This window comes from Orcinus orca, chromosome X (assembly GCF_937001465.1).
Source record: "Orcinus orca chromosome X, mOrcOrc1.1, whole genome shotgun sequence".
NCBI lineage: Eukaryota > Metazoa > Chordata > Mammalia > Artiodactyla > Delphinidae > Orcinus > Orcinus orca.
The window spans coordinates 1622472-1650261 of record NC_064580.1 but is presented as its reverse complement, the minus strand read 5'-3'; the positions used below and the strand labels follow the sequence as shown (position 1 = coordinate 1650261).

The 27790-nt window shown below is 49.3% G+C and overlaps 1 protein-coding gene across 3 annotated transcripts; it reads right to left on the bottom strand.

Annotated features, from left to right (window-relative positions):
- Positions 1 to 1048: 1048 nt before the first annotated feature.
- XG (Xg glycoprotein (Xg blood group)) lies at positions 1049 to 26618 on the bottom strand. Of its 3 annotated transcripts, XM_012531495.3 has the most exons (8): positions 25925 to 26607; positions 18246 to 18287; positions 15636 to 15659; positions 14462 to 14524; positions 11433 to 11495; positions 8838 to 8873; positions 6510 to 6626; positions 1049 to 3258 (listed from the first exon to the last, which is right to left on the bottom strand). In XM_012531495.3, exons 1-8 carry the CDS (start codon positions 26481 to 26483, stop codon positions 3242 to 3244), a joined length of 921 nt encoding a protein of 306 aa, XP_012386949.3. In that variant the 5' UTR covers positions 26484 to 26607; the 3' UTR covers positions 1049 to 3241. The 3 variants fall into 3 exon arrangements, with proteins under 3 accessions (XP_012386949.3, XP_012386950.3, XP_033276151.2); XM_012531496.3 differs by lacking the exon at positions 15636 to 15659 and having other exon boundaries at positions 25925 to 26614; XM_033420260.2 differs by lacking the exons at positions 14462 to 14524; positions 15636 to 15659; positions 18246 to 18287 and having other exon boundaries at positions 25925 to 26618.
- Positions 26619 to 27790: the final 1172 nt, after the last annotated feature.

Sequence of the window (27790 nt, the reverse complement as noted above, 5' to 3'; positions counted from 1 at the left end):
GAGTTGCTTTACTATGGTTCTCACTATCTGAGTGGGCTTAATTGGAAAAAAAAAAAAAAAAATTCAAGCCCCCTGTGAAAATGGATTAACGTGTCCTGAAAAGGTTGATGGGTTCAGAGCAGGAATTCGAGGAGAGAATTACATGGTTGGTTACTGCTATTAGAACTTGCGTTCTGAAAAGCTATTGCAAACCAGCAGAACTCATCTGCACCTGCCCCAGGCTCGCAGTTTTACAGATGGGGATCCGAAATCTGTCACCTGCGTCACGAGACATTTCAACGTGACACTTGTCAATGAATGAAAAGGAAGATCGGTGAGATTTAAGAATGACTATCTCAGGTTAACACAGCCAGAAAAGTAACAGAGGGTTTGGATGAATGTGTCCACCTTTGGGGCAGCGTAAATCTGCTTTCGTAAGAAACCAGAGGGTGCAAAGCAAGAGTGAATTCAATAAACAAACAAAATGTTAGAAAACATTTGCTGAAGGTAGAAATGATTCTACTACAGATTATGCCTCCTTGCATTTGAAATGCGTGAGATGTTGGAGACCTTCTCGAACGCGAACCACAAGGAGTTTCGAAGAAACTGATGGATGAGCTCAGAGAAAGGAGTCGTCCAAATGTCTGCAAGAAAAAGCCACCAAATCTACACTAAATTATCTGAAAGAAGATAAAAGAACAGATGCACACGCAGATCCTATGAAACGGTCTCAGAAATGAACAAGCTTCGCCGCCGTCGGGAGTAAACATCATTTGAAAGTCAGATTCTATGACGTCAGTAGAAACGTATGGTCACTGAGTGAGCTGCACTCCCCCAGATACATATATGTGTGTAGAAAATGAACTATCACAGAATATTAAATTTATAGTGAATGTACCATGGAAAGAAAGAAGAAAATCTTGCCAAGACCACTGAAATGATCATCTGTGCATGCGGAGTGCTGGATGCCTACGGAATCCAAGCAAAAAACGCTTCCGGAAGAAAATGTCAGAAAGAGCTTTTTTTTCCCCCAGCTTCACTGAGATAATAATTGACACGTAGCATTGCGGAAGTTTAAGGTGTACATTGTGATATATACAATATATATACAATAAGGTGTACATTGTGTATACACTGCAATAGGATTTCCATCCCAGCCTTAGCTAACACCTCCATCCTGTCACATAATTACCATTTCTTTTTGTGGTTAGAATACTTAAAGTCTACTCTCTTAAAAACTTTCACGTATAGAATACAGTATTGTTAACTGGAGTCACCACGCTGGACATTCGATCCCCAGAACTTAAAGCCTTAAAGAGAGGCTTCCCGAGAGAGCCTTATTCACATACTTTAATTTAAACGACATTGAACACTAACCGTATCTTCCTCTTGTCATCGGGGTGACGTTTATTCCGCTGTTCTCCAACTGTATGTTTCTTTATGTGTTCATAATCCATCTTCTTCCACAGGGTACTGAGGACACCATTTCTTCCTTTGGAAGGTGACAGATGCCCCTCTGGTTCTCAAACAACTGCTGGGTCCATCGGAGCTGGTGGCGGGGCGGGGGGGGGGGGGGGGCGACCATCTCAGCCATAAGCCTCCAAGGCCATGCGCCCAAAGGATGCACAACGGAGTAGAAAGGGCTTTCCTGGATACATGCAAAGCTACATAGCTTCATGACTTTTTGACCCTTTCACCGCTGTCTCATGGTTATATGTGCAAAATATAGAAAAGAGAACACAACCAACAAGGCCAATTTTTTTTTTCTCTTACATGTATTTTAAATGATGAAAAGTTGCCCATGACAGTTACAGAAAGTGGATGGAGTTACCTTTCAAAATGCTTAACTTCCATTTATGTACATCTGTGTGTAAATCTGTGTGTGTACATACACACACTTTTGAACAAGAGTTAAATTATGTTTAGCGGGCATGTTTAGCGGGCATCCTCACTTATGGGGAAGCTTAACAAGATTTGGGAAGAGTCCTAGGACCTTCATCGTAAAATAGGAAATACAGTCTTCAAATGGCTCAAATCTTTGTAAATCCAGGACGGGAAGGCATGCAATTCTGAGCCGTCTAATCAGGACCTTTAGTTTTAATTTCGTTTCCATTTTGGGGAAGCTCTTTCAAACGCCTTCTGCTTTCGACTTCTCTTTGCAGACCAGCTCTCAATCCTTAAGGGTGAGCTCAAGGCATAAATATTTGGAATGTTAACGTGTCCTCTTTATGAGATCCAGACTCTAGCGGGCTGGCTTCCTCTTTGGTTCTAATATTTAAACTCTAAAATTCTATCAGCATTAATCTCAGTTGAATCAAACTATACTAATCTGCCCAAACCATCCTTTTCCCTCTCCCCTAAAGCATTACTAAAATAGAACCAAACAGCTAGTATGCGGTTTAGATATTTGAGGATAGAAGATCATCTCGTCCAGTAAAAAGAAAAGTATAAACCAAGGAAGGCACTGCCGTCGCCTTAAGAACTGGTACCCACAGAGGATCAAAGACCAAAACTAATACGAAAAGCCACAACATCTGCAAACCTCTATTTCTACCCCACGTTCTCCAAAAAAATGTAGAAACTGGACTATTTCACAGGAAAAAAGCACCCCATGATCACTTCCCCGAGACGGTTTCCACATCAGCGATTTTGCACTTAAATTTCCCAAATCCAGCCTCATCCTCTGCAGGTGACAATACTCTTGGGAGCTGACATAACGTTCAAATTCTGCCGTTAGTGTCGGGAATCACTCATTCCCGATTCAAGGGCGGTGGTGAACAGGTCTGGATTCCTGACATAACTAAGGAACTTACGGCATCAGTCAATCTTCTCACCCCAGCTTGTTGGAAACCCAAACAGCAGTCTGTCTGCATCTTTTAGAAGCCGATGGCATTCCCGCCCAAGACCCCGGTGCTATCCTGCTGCCCCTGTGCTTTGTGACCACGTCGATGGCCTGAGGTCACACCAGGAGGTAGTTTCGGAGTTCATTCCAGAGCTGGACTCTCTGTCCGGATTCACGATGGAACCAACAGATCAAGCAGTCATTTTACAACCCAAGGTCCAGCTGTCTACCTTATGATGATCGATGTGTCTGAGGAATTAGGCATTCTTGGTTAGGTAGCACGTCTATTGCAAACAGGAGGGAAAACCCTTCAGGGCAGCTGCTTAAGCGGAGAAGGAAAGGAACATGGCACGGGAGTGATGAGGGTGGTTCTTGTCTGGGTGGAGCTTTTCTCAAAGCAAAGGGTGGATTTTGAAGGCCTCAGATGTTTTCTGGTTCTGTAAGGAAAGATTGGATGCAAGATGTCATAGCCAGGAAAAAAAGAAAAAAAAAACTATACGGATTGATCTCAAAGCCTGCTATCTTTTCTGCTGCTTTCTGTCTGTTCAGGGTTTAGAACATTCTAAGTGAATCGAGTAACTCTATCTTTTGGGTGACCACTCCTAGTTGTAGAAACCCCTTTGGGGGATGCGGCCGAATTAGTCTTCATAACCTCTAAACGGGGAGTTACTATTACGTCCGTTTGATGAAATAAAGGCGAAGTGTGAGGCTCACACGGTCCCCTTGAGCGCATGGACCTCTGTCGCCAGGTTAGAGGCCCCCATCCCCATCACTGTCCCTGCAAGACACACAAGCTCCAGGACTGGGCTGCACACAGACGCACAGGTCGTGCGTTGCTCCTAACCCCTGCAGAGCCGGCCAACGTACGTGCCCGCCATCCTTCGGGAGAGAGTGGGCATTCCCTGGCCACATGGTGGGCATCAACACCGGACCACAGAGGGAAGGTCAAGCTGCCATATTTCTTAGATGGTTTACGGGTTTTGCACCCAGCAAGGATCAGTCCTGCACACTGTGGGGGGGGTGCCCGAATGATGTCACAGCATGTCTTGACTCTCTGAGCTCGGTAACTTTCACACAACCGCAGCCAAGTTCGGTCCCTTCGTGGACCTGGTGAAGTTATCATTAAACGATAATTGAGGAAGCAGACAGAATTTTTTTTTTTGGAGTGTAGTTGCTTTATAATATGTTGTATTAGTCTCTCCTGTACAGCAAAGTAAATCAGCTGGACGTGTATTTTATCTAGTCCCGAAAAAGGCAGGAGAGAGCTTCAAGACAGGACACTGCTTTAACCAGAAAGGGCTTCCACCTCAGATAGACGGGAAGGGTATGAACCAAAAAGAACAAAAGCTGCCCCTGCTGCAGAAATTCAAATAGGGGGAGGTGAGTGGCCGCGAAGTTGTAGCAGTGCCAAAAAACCCAGGATATGTCGTAATACTTGAATGCAGTGTTTTTTTTAAAAAAAAATCATAATGAAAGCCCAGAAAAGCCCACCGTGAGCATAGTATCAAAACGTGAAATAAACGTGGGCTGCAGTCTTGCCTCACTTGCCTCTCGCTGCAGTAAGACTTTACTGACATAAACAGGCAGCAAGCCGGCAGGCTGTAGTTTGCCATTTTGTTATTTTTTTAAAAAAATATGGCACTAAAATAGTATTGATCTTGGTGACTTCGCTCGTTGGGGCTCCCTCCACCCTTACGTTTGCGCCTGAGATGATGCCTCACTTTCCTTGCCCATTTTCAGCCCTGAGCTCCCGGGGTCACAAGTGCTTACAGAGTTTGGCCGAAGATGCAAGCGAAATTAATGCACAGTGTCTCTGTAATGATAAGGCATGTTGCCCGGAAAGTAACGTTGTTCTTCATAATCTGTTTCCCCACCCGCTCCGCAAACTTTCAGGGTCCGGGGTTACGTACACCAAGGCTCGCCCCGGCCAGGGGTTTGCTCAGTACCACCGACCCACCAGCAGAGGGAGGCCAAGGGTAGGTTTTGGGATTTTGAATTCGCCCAAATCCTTAAAAAAATACTCCTGGAACAGGCTTTTGTTTCATAGCTTCCTTCCTGGAGGTGGAGGCCCCCTGGCAAAACACAGACAGATTCAGACACGGTTGGTCTCAGGACCAAACCTTGGGAGACCCCGAGTTAACATCTGAGCTGCTGTTTCTGCAATAAAGCATTCCCCTCTCCACCCACCCCCCGCCCATCTTCCCTTTAGCGATGTCTTTAGGGCTTTCACGATTCAGCAGACAGGATCTCTGCTCCCAAGGACGGCTACCCACCCGTCCTTGGGCATGTAATTCTTCAAACCCGGAAGCCTGGACCCAAAGGTGAAGCAGAAAGTCCCAGCACGCCCCCAGCCCTGGCCCCAACCCATTTCCCTGGGGGCTGTGCACCTTTCGACAGAAAGGTTTGCAATTTAGTCCTTCTGTGGTTTTCTTTTGGGAGAAGGGTCCAAACACTGCAGACTCCACCCAAATATCTTTGCTGACTCCCTTGTGATTGAAAGTTCACTGAAAACAAAAGCAAGTTACTTATGTAAGGTCTGTGGCAGTGAAACCAAATCTTACAGATGAGAAAACCTTTTCAAAAGCATCTCTCAAGTCCCCCGTGGGTCCGTAATAAAGGCCCAGCTTTAACATCCCTTCATTATGCAAGGGGGTCTACACTGGACTGTATCAGAAATAACATTACCAGCGAAGGACCCCAGAAAGTATTTTTTAATTCAAAATATATCACTTATTGAGTGTGACACTTGAACACAGCTCACACAGGTGCATCGCGGGTGACTGCTTTCAACTCTATTTGCAATATTTTTAAACACATTGCCTTGTTAAACAAAAGCAGACACAAAACCTTTTACTCACGAAATCAAAGTACGCATTTTGCGTGAACTTTTTTGATAGATTGTATTCAAAAGGATTTAGCCTTTCATTACCTAAGTTAAATAAATTAAGTAACGTATATTTGTCAAAGAATTTTATAACATAATATAGCCAATATTCCGTAATACCTGTAAATGGAGTATAACTCTTAAAACTTGTGAAACACTATATTGTACACCTGTAACATATAATATTGTACAGCAAATATACTTCAATTAAAAAAAATGTATAACAAGAAGAGATCTTAAAAGCCATCATTTAGGTGTGGTTTCAAATCAGCTCTAAAGGCCTATGTTAAAAAAACAAAACAAAACTACTTCAAGGACTTTTTGAAAAGTAATAAATTCTAAATAAAATGAAACATTTTTCATCTTAAGAACAAATTTCCTAGATACAGATGATTCGTGGGAAGACGTGTCAGTGTGTCTATTGGACCTAAGTTGTTTTGGTTGTTATTTTATTAAAGTAATTTTTTAAGTGAAATATAGTCGATGTACAATATTCTATTAGTTTCATGCATGCAACAGAGCGACTCAACATTTTTATAGATTGTATTCCATTAAAGTTATTATAAAATATTGGCTCTATTCCCTATGCTGTACAACATATCCTTGTTGCTTATTTATTCTATACACAGCAGTTTGTATCTCTTAATCTCTTTGCCCCATCTTGCCCCTCCCCCCTTCCCTCTCCCCACTGGGACCCGCTAGTTTGTTCTCTGTATCTGTGAGTCTGCTTCTGTTTTGTTACATTTATTCATATACTTATCAGGCTTTACACTTAGGGAAGATAAAATTGGGAGGGAAACTTGCCATTCGTCCTGCAACAATTCCACCTCCTGTTGTACTGGAAATAGCGGGCCGTTGCCCCCACCAGGGTCACCAGCACCCCGCACAGGATAGGAGACACGATTTTTGCTATCTTGTTGCCTGCAGGAACCCAGAAAAGTAAGATGGTCTGTGAAAAACACAGCCAGCCGGAACTCCGCTGGTTGTAAATAACTCTGCAATCACATCCCCGGCCCTCCCCACCCTCCTGTTCATGGGCAGATGATGGAATTCACACAAGAAGCCTGAGGAAGTGATTCTGTTTTCAGGAGAGCTTACCAACCAGTCTTACCGGACTGGGGCATCCAACAGTTTTGTGCAGAAGATAGGCTTGATATGTTTTTTCATGTATTTGTGAATTTGGATGAATCTGTAGCTTTGGGGACATAGAATGTTCACTCATGCAAAAAATTTTTTTTAACCAAAAAGTGCCTGATAGCCCGATCCTCAAATCACGCTGGGGCTCTGAACACAACCATAGAGCAAACATCAATGCTTTAAGGGAAGCTTAGGTATTCCTGCACAAAATCCAAGGTATGGAAGCTTGATGGGACAAAAATCAACACTTCCCCAGAAGAACAAATCGTTGCTTCCATCTAAAATAACCACCCATGTCCTACATCAGACCCAGGCAAGTGCCCGGCGTGTCGTAGGGGACAGATGAGTGGCCATGCCGTGGATGTGGCTCCCGTGATGCTTGGAAGAGCGTTACCACGGCGCCCAGGGATCTATCCCTCCCTTGTGCTGCTGTCTCACCCTGTGCCCTGCTGGACCCCGCTCTCCAGGGCTCCCCACCCCCCATGCACACCCTCTACCATGTGACTTGGTGGCATGGGAGGTGGGGGGGGTCCAGGTCATCATCCTGAGAATTGGGTCTTCAGCCAGTAGAACCGGCAGACGTGAAGCTGTGATGCTCCTCTTTATTCGCTGGTACCGTGTCTGGCTGCCTTGTGGCCCAGCCTGGCCTGGCCTCTTGGATGGATGTGGGCTGGTTTTAGCCCAATTGCGACTCACATAATCATAATCAATGGTGGTTGTTTAAAATCACTATGTTTGGGGCTCTTTTGTTACATAGCACCGCTAACTGATACACCTCTTTCCTCTCTGCCATCCCATACAAATCAACCACGTGATATCAATGGTGACTACCAAATGGTCCTCCAGGCTGACCTCTTACCCCCATGTCCACTGTCTCTACAACATCCTCTTTAGTCTGGGAACTAAGTGGGTCTTAACACTGATCTCCCTGACCATCACTGGCCCTCTGATCCATGTGTCACATAGGCTTAAATAGGGGCAGGCTTTTTCCCATGGAGCATGTAGAAAGTGCAGACGTGCCCATGGGGTCGCCTGGCCAGTCCCAAGTGTTGCCCCCTGCCCATCACACTCCACACCCTGGCCCCATACACTACAGTTGTTCCCGGGGGTGTACCCAGCCCGACCTAGCACAGCACCTACCTCTCCTGTCCTGGCTGCCTCCCACCCATCCTTTAGACCCGGCCTTGGAGATGGGCCCCTCAAGGAGCATCCTTACCCCCCTCCATTCTGCCCCAGGCTAGGATGAGTCCCTCTGTCCTGCCGTGGACCCCGTCAAACCACGTGTCAGACCTGGATTCTTGCCCTGAGATGCACCCCTCCTGCCCCACCTCCTGCCCACGAGGAGAGACGCATCCACGGACTTCCCCAGAATGTCCCTACACCCAGCAAAGAGCAGCACTGAGGCTCCGCATGGGGATAGGGTCTGAAGGTTGGAAAGACTCAATACCTTTCTTCTTCCCAAAGCCTTGGGGTCAGCTGGGCAGATTCACTGTCACCCTCCACCCAAATGCCAGATGACCAAGAGACTGGACCCCATCCTCCCAGGGACACACAACAAAAGCCCACCATCCGGACTCCAGCCCCCATTTCTGGACCTGTGATGGGGCTGGCAGTGCCCTCTGGGGGTTCTCCAAGGCTGAATGCCATGACTTCCCCTCTCCTCTCCATGTTGGCTACCGGTCAGTAGTGGTCAATGAAAGGGACGCCATTGGTGGCCCAGTGGCAAGTCCACGAGCCCCAGCCCTGCTCTCAGAGCTCCGAGGCATCTTGCAGCCTGAGGACCGTCCTCGCCCTCCTTCTCTGACCCCCACAGGATGGACCCCTCCTTGAAGGACAGACGTGTGTGTTCAGGAGCTTCCAGACGAGCATGGGAACAGTAGGTGCTCCCTGAACACCCTCAGGTTGAAATCATTACACGTCTACCCCCACTTCATCCCACAGTGATGTGGAGAGCTCGCTCCTGGAAAGGTGGGCTGCCCCGCCCCTGTGTGTTACCTTGTGGGTTGCCGTACGAGGGGTAGCCGTCTCCACCTAGAAGGGGACAAGCACACGGTCATTCATTTATTCAGAAGAGCTGGTCGGGCTGCCTTCTGCTGCCAGCGCCATGAAATTGATAGGGACACGGCCACGAGCAGAGCAGACCAAACCTCTGCTCTCACGGAGCTGGCCTCCCAGCGGGCAGGTGGGGACAGACAGAGCTAGGAAGGGGAGATGCAGGCGTTACAGCTGGGGGGGAGCGGGACCAGTGGAGGTGGAGGGGGCCGGGCCTGGACCCCAACCTGCTACTTCCACCCCTAGCCTCAAGCAAGATTTACAAAGAGGTTGCAGACAGGACACTGTGATTTTCATCAGAAATATACGTATTTGGTTTTCCTCCCTAATCCAAGCACAGAGCCCCTTGGAATTTCCTAAATGATAGGAATGATAAAGGGGTCTTTTGTGAAGTGACAAAAGAGATAAAGGTGTCTTTTGTTATTCAGAACCACACCTGAGTTTATGTGCATGAGGTGACTTTTGGAAACGGGACAACCAACCAGCAATGGGAGGGTGGGGGCTTTCAGCCTCACCCCTGTCCTGTGGCCAAGGAGTTCATCCAGCTCACGTGACAGAGCCTCTGCAAAAGCCCAGGAGACGGGGTTTGGAGAGCTTCCGAGTGAGTGAATTTATCTACACGGTGGAAGGCAGTGCACCCCAACTCCAGAAGCTCCTAACTTGGGACCCCCTCGCCCTGTGTCTCTTCATCTGCCCGTTCACCTGTGTCGTTTATCATATCCTTTATGTGAAATAAAATTCAGGTTTCATGGCCGGGCAAGAAACATTTAAACCTAAGAAATTTTCTCTTCCCTTTGGCCTCCACTCTCCACCCCTCGCTGGGCATCCTGTACCTGCCTTAGGCGTTGGTCGGACCTCCCCCATCGGCAGGAATATCTGCTCAACCGTAAACGGCAGCATTCTCCCAGCGCCAGCAAGATGGCTCCTAACAAGGTAACCTTCCTTCTCCATCTTGTAAGGGGCCACAGTGACGCTTAGATTGCGTAACCTGTCACTAGTACATGCTGCGAGGTCCAGCCCTCTGTCTCAAAAAACTTACAGAAGTGGGCCTTGACTTCTTTTTTTTTTGGTTTTTTTTTTTTTTTTTTGCGGTACGCGGGCCTCTCACTGTTGTGGCCTCTCCCGCTACGGAGCACAGGCTCCGGACGCGCAGGCTCAGCGGCCATGGCTCACGGGCCCAGCCGCTCCGCGGCATGTGGGATCTTCCCGGACCGGGGCACGAACCCGTGTCCCCTGCATCGGCAGGCAGACTCTCAACCGCTGCGCCACCAGGGAAGCCCGGCCTTGACTTCCAAACGGGGCGGAAGAGCTCTCAGACTTTTCTGAGATGCTCTACCTGGGTGATCACCCAATAATCTGGCTCGGATACAATTTTCCATGAGATCCCACGTGACGCGTGGCCAATAATAATTAATAATAATAATAATAATAATAATGATAAAAGGGTGTCTCCTGAAACATCTTGGAACAGAGAACAGCTTTGAGAGAACCCCTTAGGAACATCTTGCTGGACGCTGTCCGCCAAAGAGCACAGCCTTTTGGAGGTGGGGCCGTTAGACCTTTCAAGCCAACCACACAGTGGAGGGTATATGTGTCCTGATGAAGGGGTTTAGGGGTGAGCCCTCCGTCGCCGTCATGCACCTGATCTTTACAGGACCTACTGTGTGCCACGTCTGGCTTCTGGCTCTGGGGATGCATCGGTGGAGGAAAGGCAAAAATCCCTGCGTGCGTGTGTGTGTGCGTGTGTGTACTTTTCATTCTAACTCAAGGAAATAAATTAACCACAATTGCATGGCATTGCACGTTACAAAGTATAACATGATCTCCTGCTGCAGTGCAAAGGGATGCAGAGAAAGGATCACAGCTTAGGATCTAGAGGTCAGGTCTTGGAGACAGACACGCCCCCCACCCCAAGCTGAAACCTGCAGGGGAGAAAGGATGCTTGGATCTCTCTGAAGGCTGTCTGGTTGGGCGTAAGCAACGGTGTTTTGCACCCTAGGAGTTCAACGTTCGAATAATATCTCAAGAGAATCGGAAACAGGGGAACTCCCCATTGCCCAACTCATCGCTGAGCTTTGCCCAGCACCCACCCGTCGGCACACGTGTCTGGCCAAGCCGTGGAATTCTTGTGATTCTCCCACCACCATGAGCCAGCATCCCTTCCCGAGCGGTCCTCCCCCAGGTGCGTGGATTCCCAACACGTCACTCGATCTATGGTGGGAACTCAGGCCACGTGGCCCCAAACGGCTCTTGACAGGGGAAGCAAAACTCAACGGAACACCCAAAACAGGGCAACCAAGGACACAGAGAATCCCCTTCCTCCATAGTGACATGAGATGTCTTTGGGGCGCGCTGCATTCTTTCAGCCCCAAACAAAACAAAATGCATCCTCCGTCAACAGAGAGATTGGTAACAGCAGGTGGACTCCTTGTTAAAGAACCTCTGCGTATTTCAAACGCGCCCGAGGACAGAATTCCGAGATGGTCCATTGCATCCCTCCCAATGCTTCCGGAAGGCATCTCAGTACTCCGGACTCACCTGCACCGTTGTCAGAGCTGCCAGGCTGGGGACGTGGCAGTGGCTTTGGCCTTGGATAGATATCTGTTGGAAAACACCAAGGTGATGTTAGGAAAAGAATGACATCTTCCCGCAATGAACCGTTCACACAATACAGAAGGCCGAAATACAACATGACATTCCGGCTTGTTTATATTTGCTGTTTCTCGCCTTCACAGAGCCTCTGGTACTCAACATCTCCAAAGCTTTAAACACCGTGTTGACCTTGGCGCCCAGAACCTCCTCCTTTGGTTCTGAAAGCAAGAAGTTCACGGATTCCTGAAAAGAATCTGGCAGACGCTGCCCTGTGAACGTTCCAATGTTTAGCGTTATCGCAAACGTCACGTTGTTTGCAAAAGCCCGTCATCAATACCAGGACAGAAGCATCTCACGTTTTTGATGACGTGTTACCCTTCCTGCTGTGCGTGTGTACGTTCCCTCACTGGAGTTAATCTTAACTTTTGTCACAAATGCCCGTAATCTGCCCTTCAAACTTAGCCCAAGCTTCCTGCCCCAGAGCCTTGGCACAAAACGCTGTCTCTGCCAGGATCTCCCATTCCACCTGCAGAGCCTTTCTTGCACAGCAGAATGTTCCAGAACACCCTGTATTCAAGGGACTGCTCACCACTGCCTTCAATGACTCACCTTTCTTCTCAAGAGACACACACAGGACCTGGGTGAGCCAGAGGGCAAGCGTGAAATTTAAGGAGAGCTTCCACTCCTGTGTTGCTGTTTCCATACTTAAGTTCTAATCTAGTTCTTTCCCCTCTTCGTTTGCTGTGTGTGTTGAGTTTGCTGCGTCCCTGTTTTTACACGTTCTATCATTTCATTATGAATCGTTCCAAACGGGTCAGGCAGAAAGTATACTCACTGAGTCTCATCAGTGTTCCAAAACCCCTTAATCAAGACGTGTTCCCCAATACACAATAAACCATCAGCAGAACTAGCTTCTAAGGGACAGTCAGGCTGATACCAAAAGGCATATAACTCGTATCAAATATAAATTCATTATTTGGGGGTACCATTGTAAAGGCATCTCCCCACTGGGTTTTAGCAGAGCTCGAAAACAAAGGCCAGAAAGCAACCTTCCTCTCATTTGGAATGTGTCAGCTGCTGGAACCCTGAGTCACAGAGGGACCCCTCCCAAGCGTGAGGCTTGTTACCCACGCCCTGGGGTGGGTGAGTCACCCTGGTCCGGGTGACTCATCTTACAGGATGGCCAGCATCCAACATTCTCTGGACCCCGTAGGAGGGAAGCCCATGGGAATACGTTTAACCCGAGATCCCCAAATAGCCTGCAGCAAGAAACGCTCCCCAGGAGGGATTTCCATCCGCACCTTGTAGAACAACAGCGCTCCACTGGACAATAGTTTGTTGAAAAGGCTGGGAGGGATTTTTACAAGAAAGGAATCGATGGAGCTGGGATGTTAAAATTGGAGGGGAAAAAAAAAATGAAAGGGGATGAAACCGAGCAGGGCCCTGTGGAGCTCCTGGGCACAAAAGCCTTCCTGTGTCCCCCATTTCTTGATTACAGGAAATAGGCTTCCTTCAGCCCCCATGACCTTCCCTGAATTCCAACGGGCAGATTCACGCAGTTGCCAATCAGGGAAGGGAGGGGATGCAGAGACCAGGGAGGAGCAGTGAAGACACAATAGTGCAGCCTGGGGGCAGGTCCTGATTTCCCCTCAAGGGATACACGTGACAATACTGTTGGTCAGATACTGAAAACCCCAACAAATGGACGATGTTAACTACTCGATAAGGCCTTCTTCATTCCAAAGAGAAGGCCACAGTTGGATAACCTCTGGGAAGCACAGAAGCCCATCAGGGGACCACCTGAGCCCAGGTGATGTCTAGACTGAAGGAGTGCAGGCCCTGCAGGCACCCTGGTCCTTCTCAGCAGCCCCACCCTTTGAACCATTGCTATAAAACTCCTCACCGAATCCCACCCCAGGTAGGGACACTTTTTTTTTTTTGCGGTATGCGGGCCTCTCACTGTTGTGGCCTCTCCCGCTACGGAGCACAGGCTCCGGACGCGCAGGCTCAGCGGCCATGGCTCACGGGCCCAGCCGCTCCGCGGCACGTGGGATCCTCCCGGACCGGGGCACGAACCCACGTCCCCTGCATCGGCAGGCGGACTCTCAACCAGTGCGCCACCAGGGAAGCCCAGGGACACGGTTACGAGGGCAGGAGCCCGCTGTGTCCCCCTTTGCCGGGCAAAGCAACGAAGCTATTCTTTTCTACTTCACCTGAAACTCTGTCTCTGAGATTCAATTTGGCACCGCTGTACAGAGGCCAAGTTTCGGTATCAAGGATGAGAAAGTAGTGACGTAAGCGTCCATTAACGAACGCAGTTAGTGGCCTGGGCTGCTTTGCAATTAGGTAACACCTTCGTAGAACCTTACGTCTTACTTTTCATGACATCTCCCTCACCATGGCCATCACCACCGCCGAGGAGATGAATTTCCACACATCCCAAGGCCACACCAAGCTTCCAGGAAGCTTCCGCAAGCTCTCAACTTGGCCAGTGTCACTGGTCACCTCTGCCTGGTCAGCTTTTAGGTCTTTAGGGTTTTTGAATTGCTGAGGACTTTATGGGCTATTGGCTAATATTACCCCCCTCCCGGCCCCCCCCTTTTTTTTTTAAAGTGATCTATAGGCACAGTGTCTGCCAAGCTTTTAAAACAAAGGAGAAACTGAAGATAAATTACCTAAAATGCACAGTGCAAGGGAACTTATTAGGAACCGCGGAAACAGCTAGAAGAAGACTCGTCCTCCAGCCTGATTAAAATTCCAGGACAGTAATGCACAACGTCCCCAAATGCTCAGTATTCTCCAAGTGTCTGAGCAACGAGGAAATAAAATAATGCAAACTGCTCCCCCCCGCCCCCATAAAAGCTGACTTGGTTCTTACTTCAGAAGCAGTCAGATGAAAACTCATAGTTAAAAAGAAAAAAAAAAAAAGAGGCACCTTTCATCAAACTTGCTTTGAAATGAATGAACTTTCTTACTTCCACTGTTGTCGGGATTTCCGGGCTGTGGCTGGTGGGGAGGCGTGGGCTTTGGGTAGATATCTGTGGGGAAGACAACACTGCATGTTTAGAAGAGAAGAATGTCCTTCCGTCAGTAGCAGCCTATAAAATAAGAACTAGATCTTGTATTTGAGTCACAGTTGCTGCTCACAGATCACCATCGAGCCGCTAAAAATCACTTAGCCGCTAGATGGAAAACCTCGGAACGTAGACCTTAAAGAAAAAACTGCGTACACACAGTTACAAAAGTAACTGTTTAGCCTTTACATTGTACGCAAAAAAACAACAACAACCAAAAAACTGTTTACTCCTTGAAGATTATTTTGTGCGACATTTGCTACGTGATGCCACTTCCCTCTGGTATCTGCCTCCAACTCTTTACGCAAACATTTACTTTCACTTTGTTTAATAGCATATAACCGATTTAAACGTGCTTTAAGCCCTGTCTTTAACATAGTCATTAAATCATTTTACATCTACAGTAATTAACGTTACGTTATTCCTACTATTTTATTTTTTTTCCTTTCTTTTCTTTTTTCAAATTTCTGGACCTCTACTTAGTTAATCAAGTTTGCTTTATTCTTCATTCAATCAAGTTTATTTTATTCTTCATTTAATCAAGCTGATTCTTCATTTTTCTCTATTTAGTTAATCAAGTTTATTCTTCATTCAATCAACTTTATCCTTCTTTTCATCAACTTTATTCTTAATTTTTCTCTCCTGGACTAACGTAGGAATTATACACGATCAACCTAAGTGTGCGTGTTTCTGTTGAAATCCTTGTTTTCAGTTCATTTGGGTCTATACCCAGGAGTAGAACTGTTGCGTCATAGGGAAATTCTATACGTAGCTTTCTGAGCAGCTGCCAGACTGTTTTCCGCTGAGGCTGCACCGTTTTCTATCCCCACCAGCAACGCACGAAGGCTCCAATGTCTCCACACCCTCAGCGACACTTGGTATCGCCCATATTTTGATTCTAGCAGTCCTAGTAGGAATGATGTCTCACTGTGATTTTGATTTCTAGTTCCCCAAGAACTAGGCTTTGCTTTAAACACCTGCCCCTCTTTCACACACTCCACGTCCCTAGAAACACCTTCCAAAACCTCATCTCAGGGGCGCAGCCTCATTTCTGTGCAGCCAGGTAGTCCCTCACCTGAGCTCGGCTTCTTGGTGGGCTCTGTGGACAGAAAGGACATACATTCAGTACGCTTCGAGGATTTACGTGCAGCTCCAAGAAAGAATCGTTAATGCCCTAATAAACAATGAGAATTTCAAGGCGCTAACACAGACATGATATGAACACAAATTCCACTCTGTATTCGGGGGTGGGGGGGGAAACAAAAGCATCTTTAAAACCCACGCCCACCAGTCTCCACGGGAGCTATGCAGAGGTCCCGCTGGGGGAGCAAAGCTTTCCTGGGGCGGTCGGCTAAGCTCCTTAGGAAGTAAGTTTCATCCGAGCCTTGCAGGAGGTGAGGTAGCGAGATTTGGGGCGCCAGCAGGAGGACCGACTGAGCAAAGAGCATCCAGGGCAGGGGGCGCAGAGCTGGTGCCCCACAAACGTACCTGCAGAGCAGAGGTAGGGCGGCTGAAGGCAGATCTGGAGAGAAGCTTCCCCCGGTTCCAGGACGATGCTTCTCTCACTTTCTTGCACGTGTTTCTTCACGTGACAAAAGTTTGCGGAGTGCCTGTTGTTGCCGGGGGTGTGTAAACGCGGTGGTCCACAGCTTCCCAGGTGGTTTCGGTTCCCTGAGGTCAGCACTCATGCACGGGGCATCAGGTGCAGCATACCTGTCTGCCACGCTCAGTGAGTCTGGGGGGTGCAGCGTGGGTGGGCAGACAGGGGCAGGAGGAAGAGGTTGGGGGAAGGTGCTTGGAGGGGTGGCCCCTGACAAGGGTGAGGGAGGTTGGAACTGCCGGGTGCACAGTGGACAGGGTCCTTCCTCTCTGCAGAAAGCCCTCTCTCACTGAGCATCGTGGGTTCAAGGTCCATCCACGTGGTAGCCTGGGTCAGAGCTTCACGCCTTTTCATCGCTGAGTCACATTCCACTGTGTGCCTGGACCCCAGGCTGTTTCTCCATCCATCCGTCCATGGACATTTGGGTGGCTTCTGCCTTTTGGCGATGATGAGTTACGCCGCTGTAAACACGTATGCCTCTGAGTCTCTCCTTTCAATCCTTCCCTTTCTTCCTAGGAGGGGAATTGCCAGTTCACAGGTTGATGACGTTTTTTAATTGATAAAACGCCTCTGATGATTCTGCACCACAGCCCTCAGCTGCGTGTGCCCTACCCTGGGCGTGCTCCTTCTTTATCCATCCCAGACCCTGTGCCAACCACCCAGGCTGAATGTGGGGCGGTACCTCCCAATGCCCCGCAGTGTGGCTGCAAGCACTGGCCCTCCTATAACCCTGACCTCACAGCCCGTCCACTCTGGGAAGGACTGAGCCCTTCACCATTGCAGTCAGACGGGGGAAGCAGCGTGTCAGCTTTGACCTGCATCACTACGCTTGTCTGGTGCTCTGACAATAATCTCATATCTGCTCTGTCACGGTTACCACTAGCAAAAGCCTCAGTCAGTGGGGAAAACTGCGGAGGGAGCAGGTCTTGCCTCCATTATTTTGTTCTTTCTATTTCTTACATGTCTGCAAGTTTTCGGATTACAAAATAATACGTAGTAAAAATTCCAACATATCAGAAATGTAAAAACTTAGATAATGAATATCTTTCAAAATGTCATTCTCTACAGAAGAAATATTGTTAAAATTCTATGATTCCTAAGGTGTGTTTTCATTTTAAAAGCAGCTCCTTTGAGAGTACAGAAGTGCTGAGTGTCGCTCCCTGGCTCGTAAGTGGAGAAGTGGTGACAGGCCGCTATTGGAGGCCACCCTGTCCCCTGGTTCTCAAGCTTCTTTTTCTTTTTTGCGGTACGCGGGCCTCTCACTGCTGTGGCCTCTCCCGTTGCGGAGCACAGGCTCCGGACGCGCAGGCTCAGCGGCTGTGGCTCACGGGCCCAGCCGCTCCGCGGCATGTGGGATCCTCCCGGACCGGGGCACGAACCCGCGTCCCCTGCATCGGCAGGCGGACTCTCAACCACTGCGCCACCAGGGAAGCCCTGGTTGTCATCCTTTTTTAAGTTGAGTGGGTCTGGTGATCACGTCCCTTCTTTACTTCTCGGAAAATCCACCGTAATTGATGTGCGATGAGGGACCGGGGGTTCTCCTGATGACAGGAGAAGCTGATTTTTCTGAGTAGACAAGCACTGATGTTTCTTCCCACTGTGCCTGCAGGTCACAACCTTTCCTTCCTCCCCAAGCCCCTAGGTCTGAACGCTCCTGCCACCCAGCTTGACTGTGGGCCTTAATCCAGACCTTCCTCCCGGGCCCAGGAGATGTACAGTCAGCCTTTCTGCTGGCAAGGTCCAGCTGACCTCAAGGGTAGTGGCCACACACAGGTGGGGTGTAGGGGGGGTCTTCCAAATCGTAGATGCCCCGCGAATAGAGGTGAACCACATTTAAGAGAAGGAAAACCCTCCAGGGTATGCGCGGACCCCTGGCTTGGGGAGCCCAGACCTACCAAGACATAAGACCGAGCCCCACAGCTAAGGCCGGATGTGAAGGTCCATCTCCCGGGGCTTGTGTCTTAGGTGAAAAACAGAGCTCTCACTGCCTGGAATTCGGAATCCCCGCCACCCCCAGCCCCGAGGCACCACAGAGCTGACAGAGGCTGCGAAGCACAGCATCTCCTAGAGAAGACGGGCACTTACCGGGGTCATCGAGAGCGTCGGCCAAATCAAAGTCACCTTGACCTGTGGGGAGACAGGGCGCTAGGTCACACCGCGACGGGACCGTCGGGGCCCCCTGACACCTGTCTCCACCCCCTTGGCCCCACCTGCCCAGACATCCCCCCTGGTGCAAAGGTCAAGCCCAGCACCCACCCTGAGGTCAGCGGAAGACCAAAGTCCCCCTCTCTCTCTCCACGTCCCCTGTGGTGTGTTTGTCAAGCCAACATCTTGGCTCTCCTGGCAGGCTGGGCCCCTCACCAAAGACACCTCCGAAGGAAGATGACGGCACCCCCGTCCTTTTTTTTTTTTTATTGAAGTATAGTTAAGCTACAATATAGTGTTAGTTTCTGCTGTACGCGAAAGTGATTCAGTTATACATATATATATTTTTTCAGATTCTTTTCCCTTATAGGTTATTACAAGATATTGGATGCAGTTCCCTGTGCTGTACAGTAGGTCCTTGCTAATTATCTATTTTATATACAATAGTTGACATCTGCTAATTCCAAACTCCTAATTTATTCTTTCCCCCCCACCGCTTTCCCCTTGGGTAACCATAGGTTTGTTTGCTATGTCTGTGAGTCTGTTTCTGTTGTGTAAATAAGTTCATTTGTATTATTTTTTACATTCCACGTATAAGTGGATCCCACATGCCGCAGAGCGGCTGGGCCCGTGAGTCATGGCCGCTGGGCCTGCGCGTCCAGAGCCTGTGCTCTGCAACGGGAGAGGCCACAGCAGTGAGAAGCCCGCGTACCGCAAAAAAAAAAAGGAAAACAAAAAATTTTTTTTAAATTATTTTATTGGCTGTGCCGGGTCTTTGTTGTTGCATGCGGACTTTTCTCTAGCTGCAGCGAGCGGGGGCTACTCTTTGCTGCGGTGCGTGGGCTTCTCATTGCAGTGGCTTCTCTTGTTGCGGAGCACGGGCTCTAGGCACGCGGGCTCAGTAGTTGTGGCACGCGGGCTCAGTAGTTGTGGCTCGCGGGCTCTGGAGCGCAGGCTCAGTAGTTGTGGCGCACGGGCTTCGTTGCTCCGCGGCACGTGGGATCTTCCCGGACCAGGGCTCGAACCCGTGTCCCCTGCATTGGCAGGCGGATTCTTAACCACTGCACCACGAGGGAAGTTCCTGGTAGCCCCGTCTTAAACAGGAGGGAGATGCTCCTGGGATCTCAGCTGCCTCGAGCAAAGCACATAGATGTCTTGGAAAGCCAAAGCACCCGTGCATCCTGCAAACATCTACGAACTGCGACTCTGATCAAGGCACACTGTCACCCAATGGGGACGGGACCTTCCACGACACTAGCCCTGCTTCCTGGTTCTTTAGGGGAGAGAGACCCGTGAATATCCCTAAAGGTGGGGACAGGGTGTAGCGGGGACCACAAGGCAGCGGGGGCAATTGCACGTCTTGTGTGAGCCGACCTGGAGGTCTGCCTGGAGGAGGTGACACGTGAGCCGTGTGGAAGATAGTGGTTTACGCACCGGGAGACACTCTGACCCCAGTTTACACCTCAGGGGATGCCTTTGGGAAATGCGGTACGGTGGCGGCTCCGTGGCTGGAACTGTGGATATCTTCCTTTATGGCTAAGACAGAATGCATCTTGGACTGAGGCCCAGAATCGCGCTGCCCTCGCCTCTCCGTGACACCCCCGCAAGCATTTCCCAAACATTTCAACCCCGGCTCCCTCCCAGTGTTCAGGGGCCCAGATATTTTGTTGGCGTGCGAGTTTCAGACTTGCTAAAAATACTATGAAGAAGTCTAGGGTCTGGAGAGAAGCGGAGGCTGGATTTCAGTTTTCTTACAAGCTCAACTCGGAGAAACTTGGGTGGATAACAAGTGAGTCGGGGGGACTGGCACCGACTGCTCACGGGTATGGGGTTCCTTATGGGGGTGATAAGAACATTCTGGCATTCGATGGTGGTGATGGTCGCACAACATTGTGAACATGCTAAACAAAAATGTCTGCACTATTCACTTTCAAAGCGTTCACAGGGTGACTCTGATGCATGTGACTTTTATCTCAAAAAAACACACAAAACCTTTTTAACGAGCTGAGTGTTCCTTTCCTGCCAGTTTAAGGGCTTCTTCCCACACACATCCCACCCATCACCTTCGCCGCCTCTAAAACTAGAGGAGCCCAATCAGAAAACCTCTGAGCTGACCAACTTGTATCTCATCTTTGGCTGATAAAAAAGAGCTTTTGAAAAGAGCTCTGTTGAGACAGCATCCATAGATTATACAATTCATTATAATTGAAACTGGATGGCAGAGGAGCTGAGGTCAGAGGGCATCCGCCGGCAGCCTCACGGTCCGGACTGGAGGCCGGGGCTCAGTGCGTTTAGAGGCGAAACCCCGGAGAGCCGTCTCTAACGCAGGGAGGTCCCGCATCTGTCCTCAGCGCCCCTCTCTTTGGCCAGGGTCTGTGTCCCTCCAGCTTCTGCCAGGTCCTCTTCTGGGGACAAGCTGGCCACTCTCTGCTCTGGGTCATTGTGCAGGGGCTGGGTGACAGGAATCAGCGTCAGCCTTGGGGACTCTGAAGACACATCCCTTCCAGGGCTGCCAGTGGGGCTGTGGCTGACCCTCCCTCCAGTTTGAAAGGACAGATACCGGTGCAGGGCGCCCCCCACCCTGCCGTGCCCCTCAGCTACAAGGGCAGCTCCGGAGTTTGCATTCTAATCGCCAGTTGGCAGTTTACAGATAACTCTCACCGGACTCTTCCCAGGAGTTCCAGGCGTCCCGTGAAGAAGCACCTACACAGTGTCCTCCAACCTGAGCGTCAGGCCACTGCCTGTTCTGAGATGATCAAAGCCTCTGTTATCTGTCTCCTCCCGGCCTCTCCCGAATCCATCGCACAACCAACGGGGCTGGGCGGGAGCTGTTTTCCAAAAGGGCCTTGGATCGTCTCTGGGGATGTGGTAGCCTTGCCGGCTGGCCTTCTCACGGCCGGAAGCCAGGGAGCGCCGTCTGGGGCTCTGAGAACAGCCAAGTCCCTCCGCCCTGCCCTAACCCCATTCTGTGTCCCCTTCTCTTTCCAGCAGCCTCCTTCCGTTTGGAGATGCTTCTGACGAGGGGAGGTCGTGGAGGAAGCTGTCCCTAGCTGTGGCGCTGCTGGGAGGCCCGTGGGCATGACTCATGCACAGAGCCGGCGGACCGCACCCAGTATGAGGCGCTCCCCTACCCTGGACTTGGCGACGATCCAGTCCCGCAGGCCAGAGGTTTAGCCCCAGAGGGGCTGCAGCCCAGACCCTCCCCACGTGCTTCACATCGTAGCCCCACCGGGTGCAGCCCTGCCAGGGACATCACTCAGGTGGACGCTGCTGATTCAGAGGTTCAACCTCGGTGGAGCTGGGGGGCAGGGGGATGCAGCTCCCCAGGGCAACTACTTCCACTAGCTTTTTTTTTTTTTTTTCAATCGGAGCCTAAGACGGGGCCGGGAACATAAGACGTGTTTCTGATCTGCTTAGTTTAGCTGGCTCAGCCGTTGCTAATCGATTCCACATGTTCTGGGCTCTGTAAACACCGAGGGGAAAGGAGCCGCGTGGGGTCTGCGATCATAAGGCTGGTCACCCATTGCTGACGTCCTGGAGATGGGCGTTGAAAAGGACTCATGCTGCCGGGCGGGAGGTCTTAGCACCATACCCAAGAACCCCTACCCTCCAAAAACAAAGCTATTTAGGAGGGATTTTGAGACGAAACCACCTGAGTGGCACTTGGAGGAATTCTCTCGTTATCTCTAGTAACCCATCCCCTCCCTCCCCAGTCAAATTCTACCCCAGCAAGATTCTAAGATGCTTTGTATCAGAGTTTGCTTCCCTGAACTTCTCAGACCCACAAGCCTACAGGACAAAGGGAATTTTTGCAAAGGGCAGAGCTGTTGGAATAATCATGACACGGCGCTGAGGAGGACACCATGCACTAGAAAAAACCCACCACGCCTCCACGGCAACCACGATAGAGGCACGTGTCCCAGTTCCCACTCACTAATTCCTGAATTATTCCCTCTGAAGGAGAAAACCAGCCCCAGGCTAGCTCTGAGAAGAGGGGGGAAAACTGATTACTATCTAAAACCCTTATTACAGCCGTTAGCAGCAGCATTTATAGGTGCTGAATTTAATTACCCTTGAGTGGGTCCATCCGGGGATAAGACTCCCACCCCTCACAGGCAGGCAGGATCTTAGATTTTATTATTCCGGCCAGTGTCGGAACGGCTGCCCTTCAAGACAATTGCTTTCCATTCCTTACATAGGAATTTACAGGCTTCATCTGAAGCGTGGGTTAATTGAAGCCAGTCCTTCCGGGAACCAGCGGTCACAGGTTAAGCCACTTTGCACGCCATACATGGGTAGGACGTTCTTGTCCTTGAGGGATTTCACCCAGCTGAAGCAGGACTCCCAGGGAACAAAGCCCGACTTCCTTCAGGCAAATTTAAGGTGCCCCTTTTGACTCTGGCTCAATTGTCTTTAAAAATACTCTACTTCAGGGGACTTCCCTGGTGGTCCAGTGGTAAAGAATCCACCATCCAGTGCAGGGGACGTGGGTTCGATCCCTGGCCTGGCAACTAAGATCCTGGTGCCGCGAGGCAGCTAAGCCCGCGCGCTGCAACTACCGAGCCCGCACGCCTCAACTAGAGCCTGCGTGCCGCAAACTACGGAGCCTGTGCTCTAGGGCCCTCGAGCCACAACTACTGAAGCCTGCGCGCCTACAGCCCGTGCTCTGCAGGAAGAGAAGCCACCGCAATGAGAAGCCCGTGCACCGCAATGAAGAGCAGCCCCCACTCGCCTCAACTAGGGAAAAGCCCGCACGCAGCAACAAAGACCCAACGCAGCCAAAACTAACTAAATAAAATAAATTTATAAAAATTAAAAATAATAAAAATAATAAAGTCTACGGGAGGAAGTGCGTGGGTTATATGCAAATATGACATTATTTTATATAAGGGACTTGAGCATGCATGGATTTTGGTGTCCCAGGGGGTCCTGGAACTAATCCCCCTCAAATACCAAGGGACGCCGGTACTTTTTTAGTCTGTAGGTAGAAAAGGAGCTCTGTTTAAGCACACACACATGTTTAGTCTTGTCTGATAAGAGAAGAAGATACAATACATGTAGAAGGGGATTTCAGAGCCACTGTATAATATAGATACAGGAAAATGGTAATGTATACCCAGGATACAATAGATATACAGGAAAAAAAGGGAATATAAGGAAATATATATATATGTATATATATATACAAAATCTAGAGTTATACCTGCATTATAGCTAGCTAGCTAGATGATAGATAGATAGTTGATAGATGTTAGATAGTTAGTTGATAGATAGATGATAGGTAGATAGATAGTTGATAGATGTTAGATAGTTGATAGATAGATACATAGACAGAAAATAGATAGGTAGGTAGATAGATAGATTTTTTTCTCAACAAACCAAACACAACAAGCAGCCCCTGGAGTTTCCATCTCTGCTTCTATCAGCTTTTCGAAGACCTGTCTTGGTCTCCTGGTCCTTCAAGTGCATCCAGGTTTGACAGCGAAAGGTAATTCAATACACTGGAAATCTGACACCGCCGCATTGTAAACCCCTAGGCCTCAGGACTGTAATCAAATTCTTATTTTATTTTATACACACAGTTTAGTCGTTCTAAGAACGGTTAAGTGACGTTCACCATAGCGATAGTCTGCTCTTCCGGAGCCTTGGTAACAAGCAGCTTGACAGCCTTGCAGGAAGTGTTTGGGGACCTCGTGAACTCGCCCACGCCGACAGCTGCTGGTGGTTTGGGGTGTGAGGGGGTGGTCCATGCATTTAACAAACTACCGAGGACTCGGGCCAGCTGCACAACATCTTCACACCGACGCACCCTGATCCAGACCTCACTACCTTTCCCGTCCCTCCTCGCACCTCTCCTGCCTGTGCATGTTCCCAGCAATGGGACCTCAGACAAATGATGGAACACCTCTGTGCCTCCGTGTACCCATCTATAAGAGGGCATCCAAAAAAAAGGGCATTAAGGGACTGCCCTGGCAGTCCAGTGGTTAAGACTCTGCGCTTCCAACGCAGGGATGCAGGGGACACGGGTTCAATCCCTGGTCAGGGAACTAAGATCCCACATGCCGTGCGGCATGGCCAAAAATAAAATAAAATAATATCATCTTCCAAAAGAAAAAAAAAAGTTCCGTGTTCGATCAAAACAGGAAACATATTTAAAAAGAAAGAAAGAAAGAAAAAGTGCACCACGCCTGGCAGCCCCAGCCCAAGGCTCTGTGAGAATGAACTCGATTAACACCCGCAGAGCCTGTCGCAAGTCACGCCCTCATCGAAAGAACGTAACCTGGGCATCCTCGGGAGCACTCAGCTAACGTCAGCCAGGGCCGGCTCCTGCATTGTTTTCTCTTCCGAAGAACAGCGGTTAAATCCACAGCACGTTTCCCCAGCACATACGTGACGCGCTGAAGGAATCCGACATCCCATTATCTCCAAAGGAGCAACCCGACCGTGCCTGGGAGGAGGTGGAGCTGCCTGAGCCCGCAGGTGAACCCACAGTTCCTACCGTGTGCACAGCAGCAGGAATAAACGCTCAGACAGGTTTTGCTGTCTCGGTTTCTGGGCGGGTCTGTGTAGAATCAGAGCTCTGCTCTCTTGCTCTTCTCAGCCCTGGTGTCAGTTCAGGGACTAACGACTCCCTGCAAACAGAAGCGCCTGGACTGCGTTTCTGCGTGACCCACGTGCCGGGGGGCAAGATGTGCAGACAGCAAGGTTTCCTGGAAGGGTCTCGGGGAAGATCCTGGGCTCTGGGTGCCAGGATGTCTCACAAAACCACATCTGCCCCTAAACAACCATCCTCAAACAGGATAAACAGGAAATGTCACAAGACTGCCATCCAAATGAAATCCTTTCAATGCCTAACCTACAACACTTCTCACTCTTAAATCCTGCCTGGGCTTCCACCTCCTAAAATTCAAATGAGGACCAAAGGAGCTTATCCAATTGTGGTTAAATCCTCCATGTCATGGGTAAATTATAGTTCCCAAACTAGGTCCCTCCCCACCTCTGCTCCCCGACAAACCAAAATCTTGGCATCACCAGAAGAACCTGTATTGAAGTTTGGGGCGTAAACAATTCAGATGCTTTTCATTTGCCAACAGGAGGGGTGACATTGGTGAGAAATGTCACCAAAAAATGTCACTAAATGTCACTAAAAACCTGAACGGAGGCTGCCCTTCCAGCAAACCCAATCTTGGGTGATCAGTCCCACAGAACCAAGCTGGGTCTCAGTTCCATTGTCCCCATCCAGAAACGCAGCACTGATTATTTTAAATCGAAAACAAGGAATTGAAAAATCCCAACACTCCCCAGGAACACGGGTCACTTTTTTCCGTGTGTGACACACAGAGATCAAAAGCAGACCACAAAAACAGTGCGCGTCTAAGTACTGAGTCCACATCCTACACTTCTGGATCCAATTCCCAGACCCCGAATTGGTACCCGGCCCCTTTTTCTCCCCTCAAAACCATCGTACTTGGTCTGTTTTTTTGTTTTTCTACTATCTGGCACCTTAGAGCCATTTCCTGAGTGGAAGTGGTTTGGGGCGGGTTTTTTTTTTTTTTTTTAAAGCAGCCAGATAGAAATGCACACCCACGCGGCTCTCCCCAGAGCAAACCCTCCCTTACCTCGGACGTGCATCAGAGAACACAGGAACATGAGGCAGAAGAGGCCCCACCAGGGCTCCATCCTCGGTTTCCGTTCAGGTGAACCTTCAGGGCGCGCGCTGGGCGATCCGGCCACCCCACCCTCGCTGGACGGATGTGCTGACTTCTGCTTCCCAGTTTGCAAGGGAAACAGGCAATGTCTCCAAGCAGAAAGGATGAACCAAACTGGAGTGCCTCTGCCAGAAGCCGAAGGGCTGGGCGTTCCGTCCCAAACGGCACGGCCCGGAGCCCGCGAGGCGTGTGCCCGTATATGCTGAAGGGCGTCCCGGGGAGCCCGCCTCCCTGCGCTACGCTGCCAACCAGCCTCAGGATGCTGGGGAAACGGGTGGCTGCCCCGCACCAATGGGTGTCCTGGGTCTGCTTCCCGCGGGCATGGGAGATGCACCAGCATCAAAGGCGCCAACCCTGGGTGCAGGCAGGACACTCCCTGCCCGGGGTCCTTCCCCTGAACCCTCCTGCAGGGCGACGCCAACGCCAGACCCAGCAGAGCGCCAAGGCAACGATCAGAGTATAGACTCATGTTTAATCTCTGCTTCTACGACTTGAAGACGCTGTACCTTTAGAGTCGCGCTGCATCCGTGGACCTCAGTTTCTTTGTAGGTGTCCGGGACAGTCAGTCTGGCTGGGGATGCTGGGGCCAGAGAAGCGAATTTCACCTGGCCCTCTCTCCGCGCTTTCCACCTGAGCTGTATAAGAAGTGGTTGGATAGAGGCTTCTAGAAAATAACCCCTCTGTGTGGAGGGAAGCATTTTGTTTCCAATTGCATACACCTGAGTTACACCTTTCAGATAGAAATTATATTATATGCGATATATATATTATTTATATATAAATGTATACATTTTACATACATCTCAGTATATATATTATAGTACAATCTGATGCAAACTATTATATATAGAATGGTTCAACAACAAGGTCCTACTGTACAGCACACGGAACTATAGTCAATACCCTGTGATACACTGTCACAGAAAAGAATATGAAAAAGAATGTATACATGTATAACCGAGTCACTTTCCTGTACAGCAGAAATTAAACACAACATTGTAAATCAATGATACTTCAGTAAAATTTTAAAAAAGAAAAAAAGAACTGGTTGGAAGCACCAGAGTTATTTTATTTTTTAAACTTTTATTGGAGTATAGTAGACTTACAATGTTGTGTTAGTTTCAGGTGTACAGCAAAGTGAATCTGTTATACATATACATATATCCACTCTTTTTTTTTTAAGATTCCTTTCCCATATAGACCATTACAGAGTATTGAGTAGAGTTCCCTGTGCTATACAGTAAGTTCTTTCATTTTTTTACATCTTTATTGGAGTATAATTGCTTTACAATGGTGTTAGTTTTTGCTGTGTAACAGAGTGAATCAGCTATACATATACGTATATCCTCACATCTCCTCCCTCTTGCATCTCCCTCCCACCCTCCCTATCCCACCCCTCTAGGTGGTCGCAAAGCCCCAAGCTGATGTCCCTGTGCTATGCAGCAGTGGAAGCACCAGGTTTATAAATTCCAGAGTTTCCAGCTCCACAGTGTGGGACATCAGATGAGCTCGTGCATTCATTCAACAAACATTTGACGCACAGCTGTTTTGAGCCAGAGAGGCAGGCTAGATGCCGGCTGTGTGGAGACAGAGAAAGAAGAGTTGTTTACAAAGAGGAGGAGAGAGTTGCAGTGTAATGTTCGGTAATATGGGGGAGCACACCAAGGCTGGGGGGCTCCTGGGAGGTTCTGCACCCAGCTTGTGTCCTAGAGGCTTCTGGGGAGGGTTGTAGCCTCACACTGATTTGATTTGATTTTCTCTTCTCTTCTATTTTAT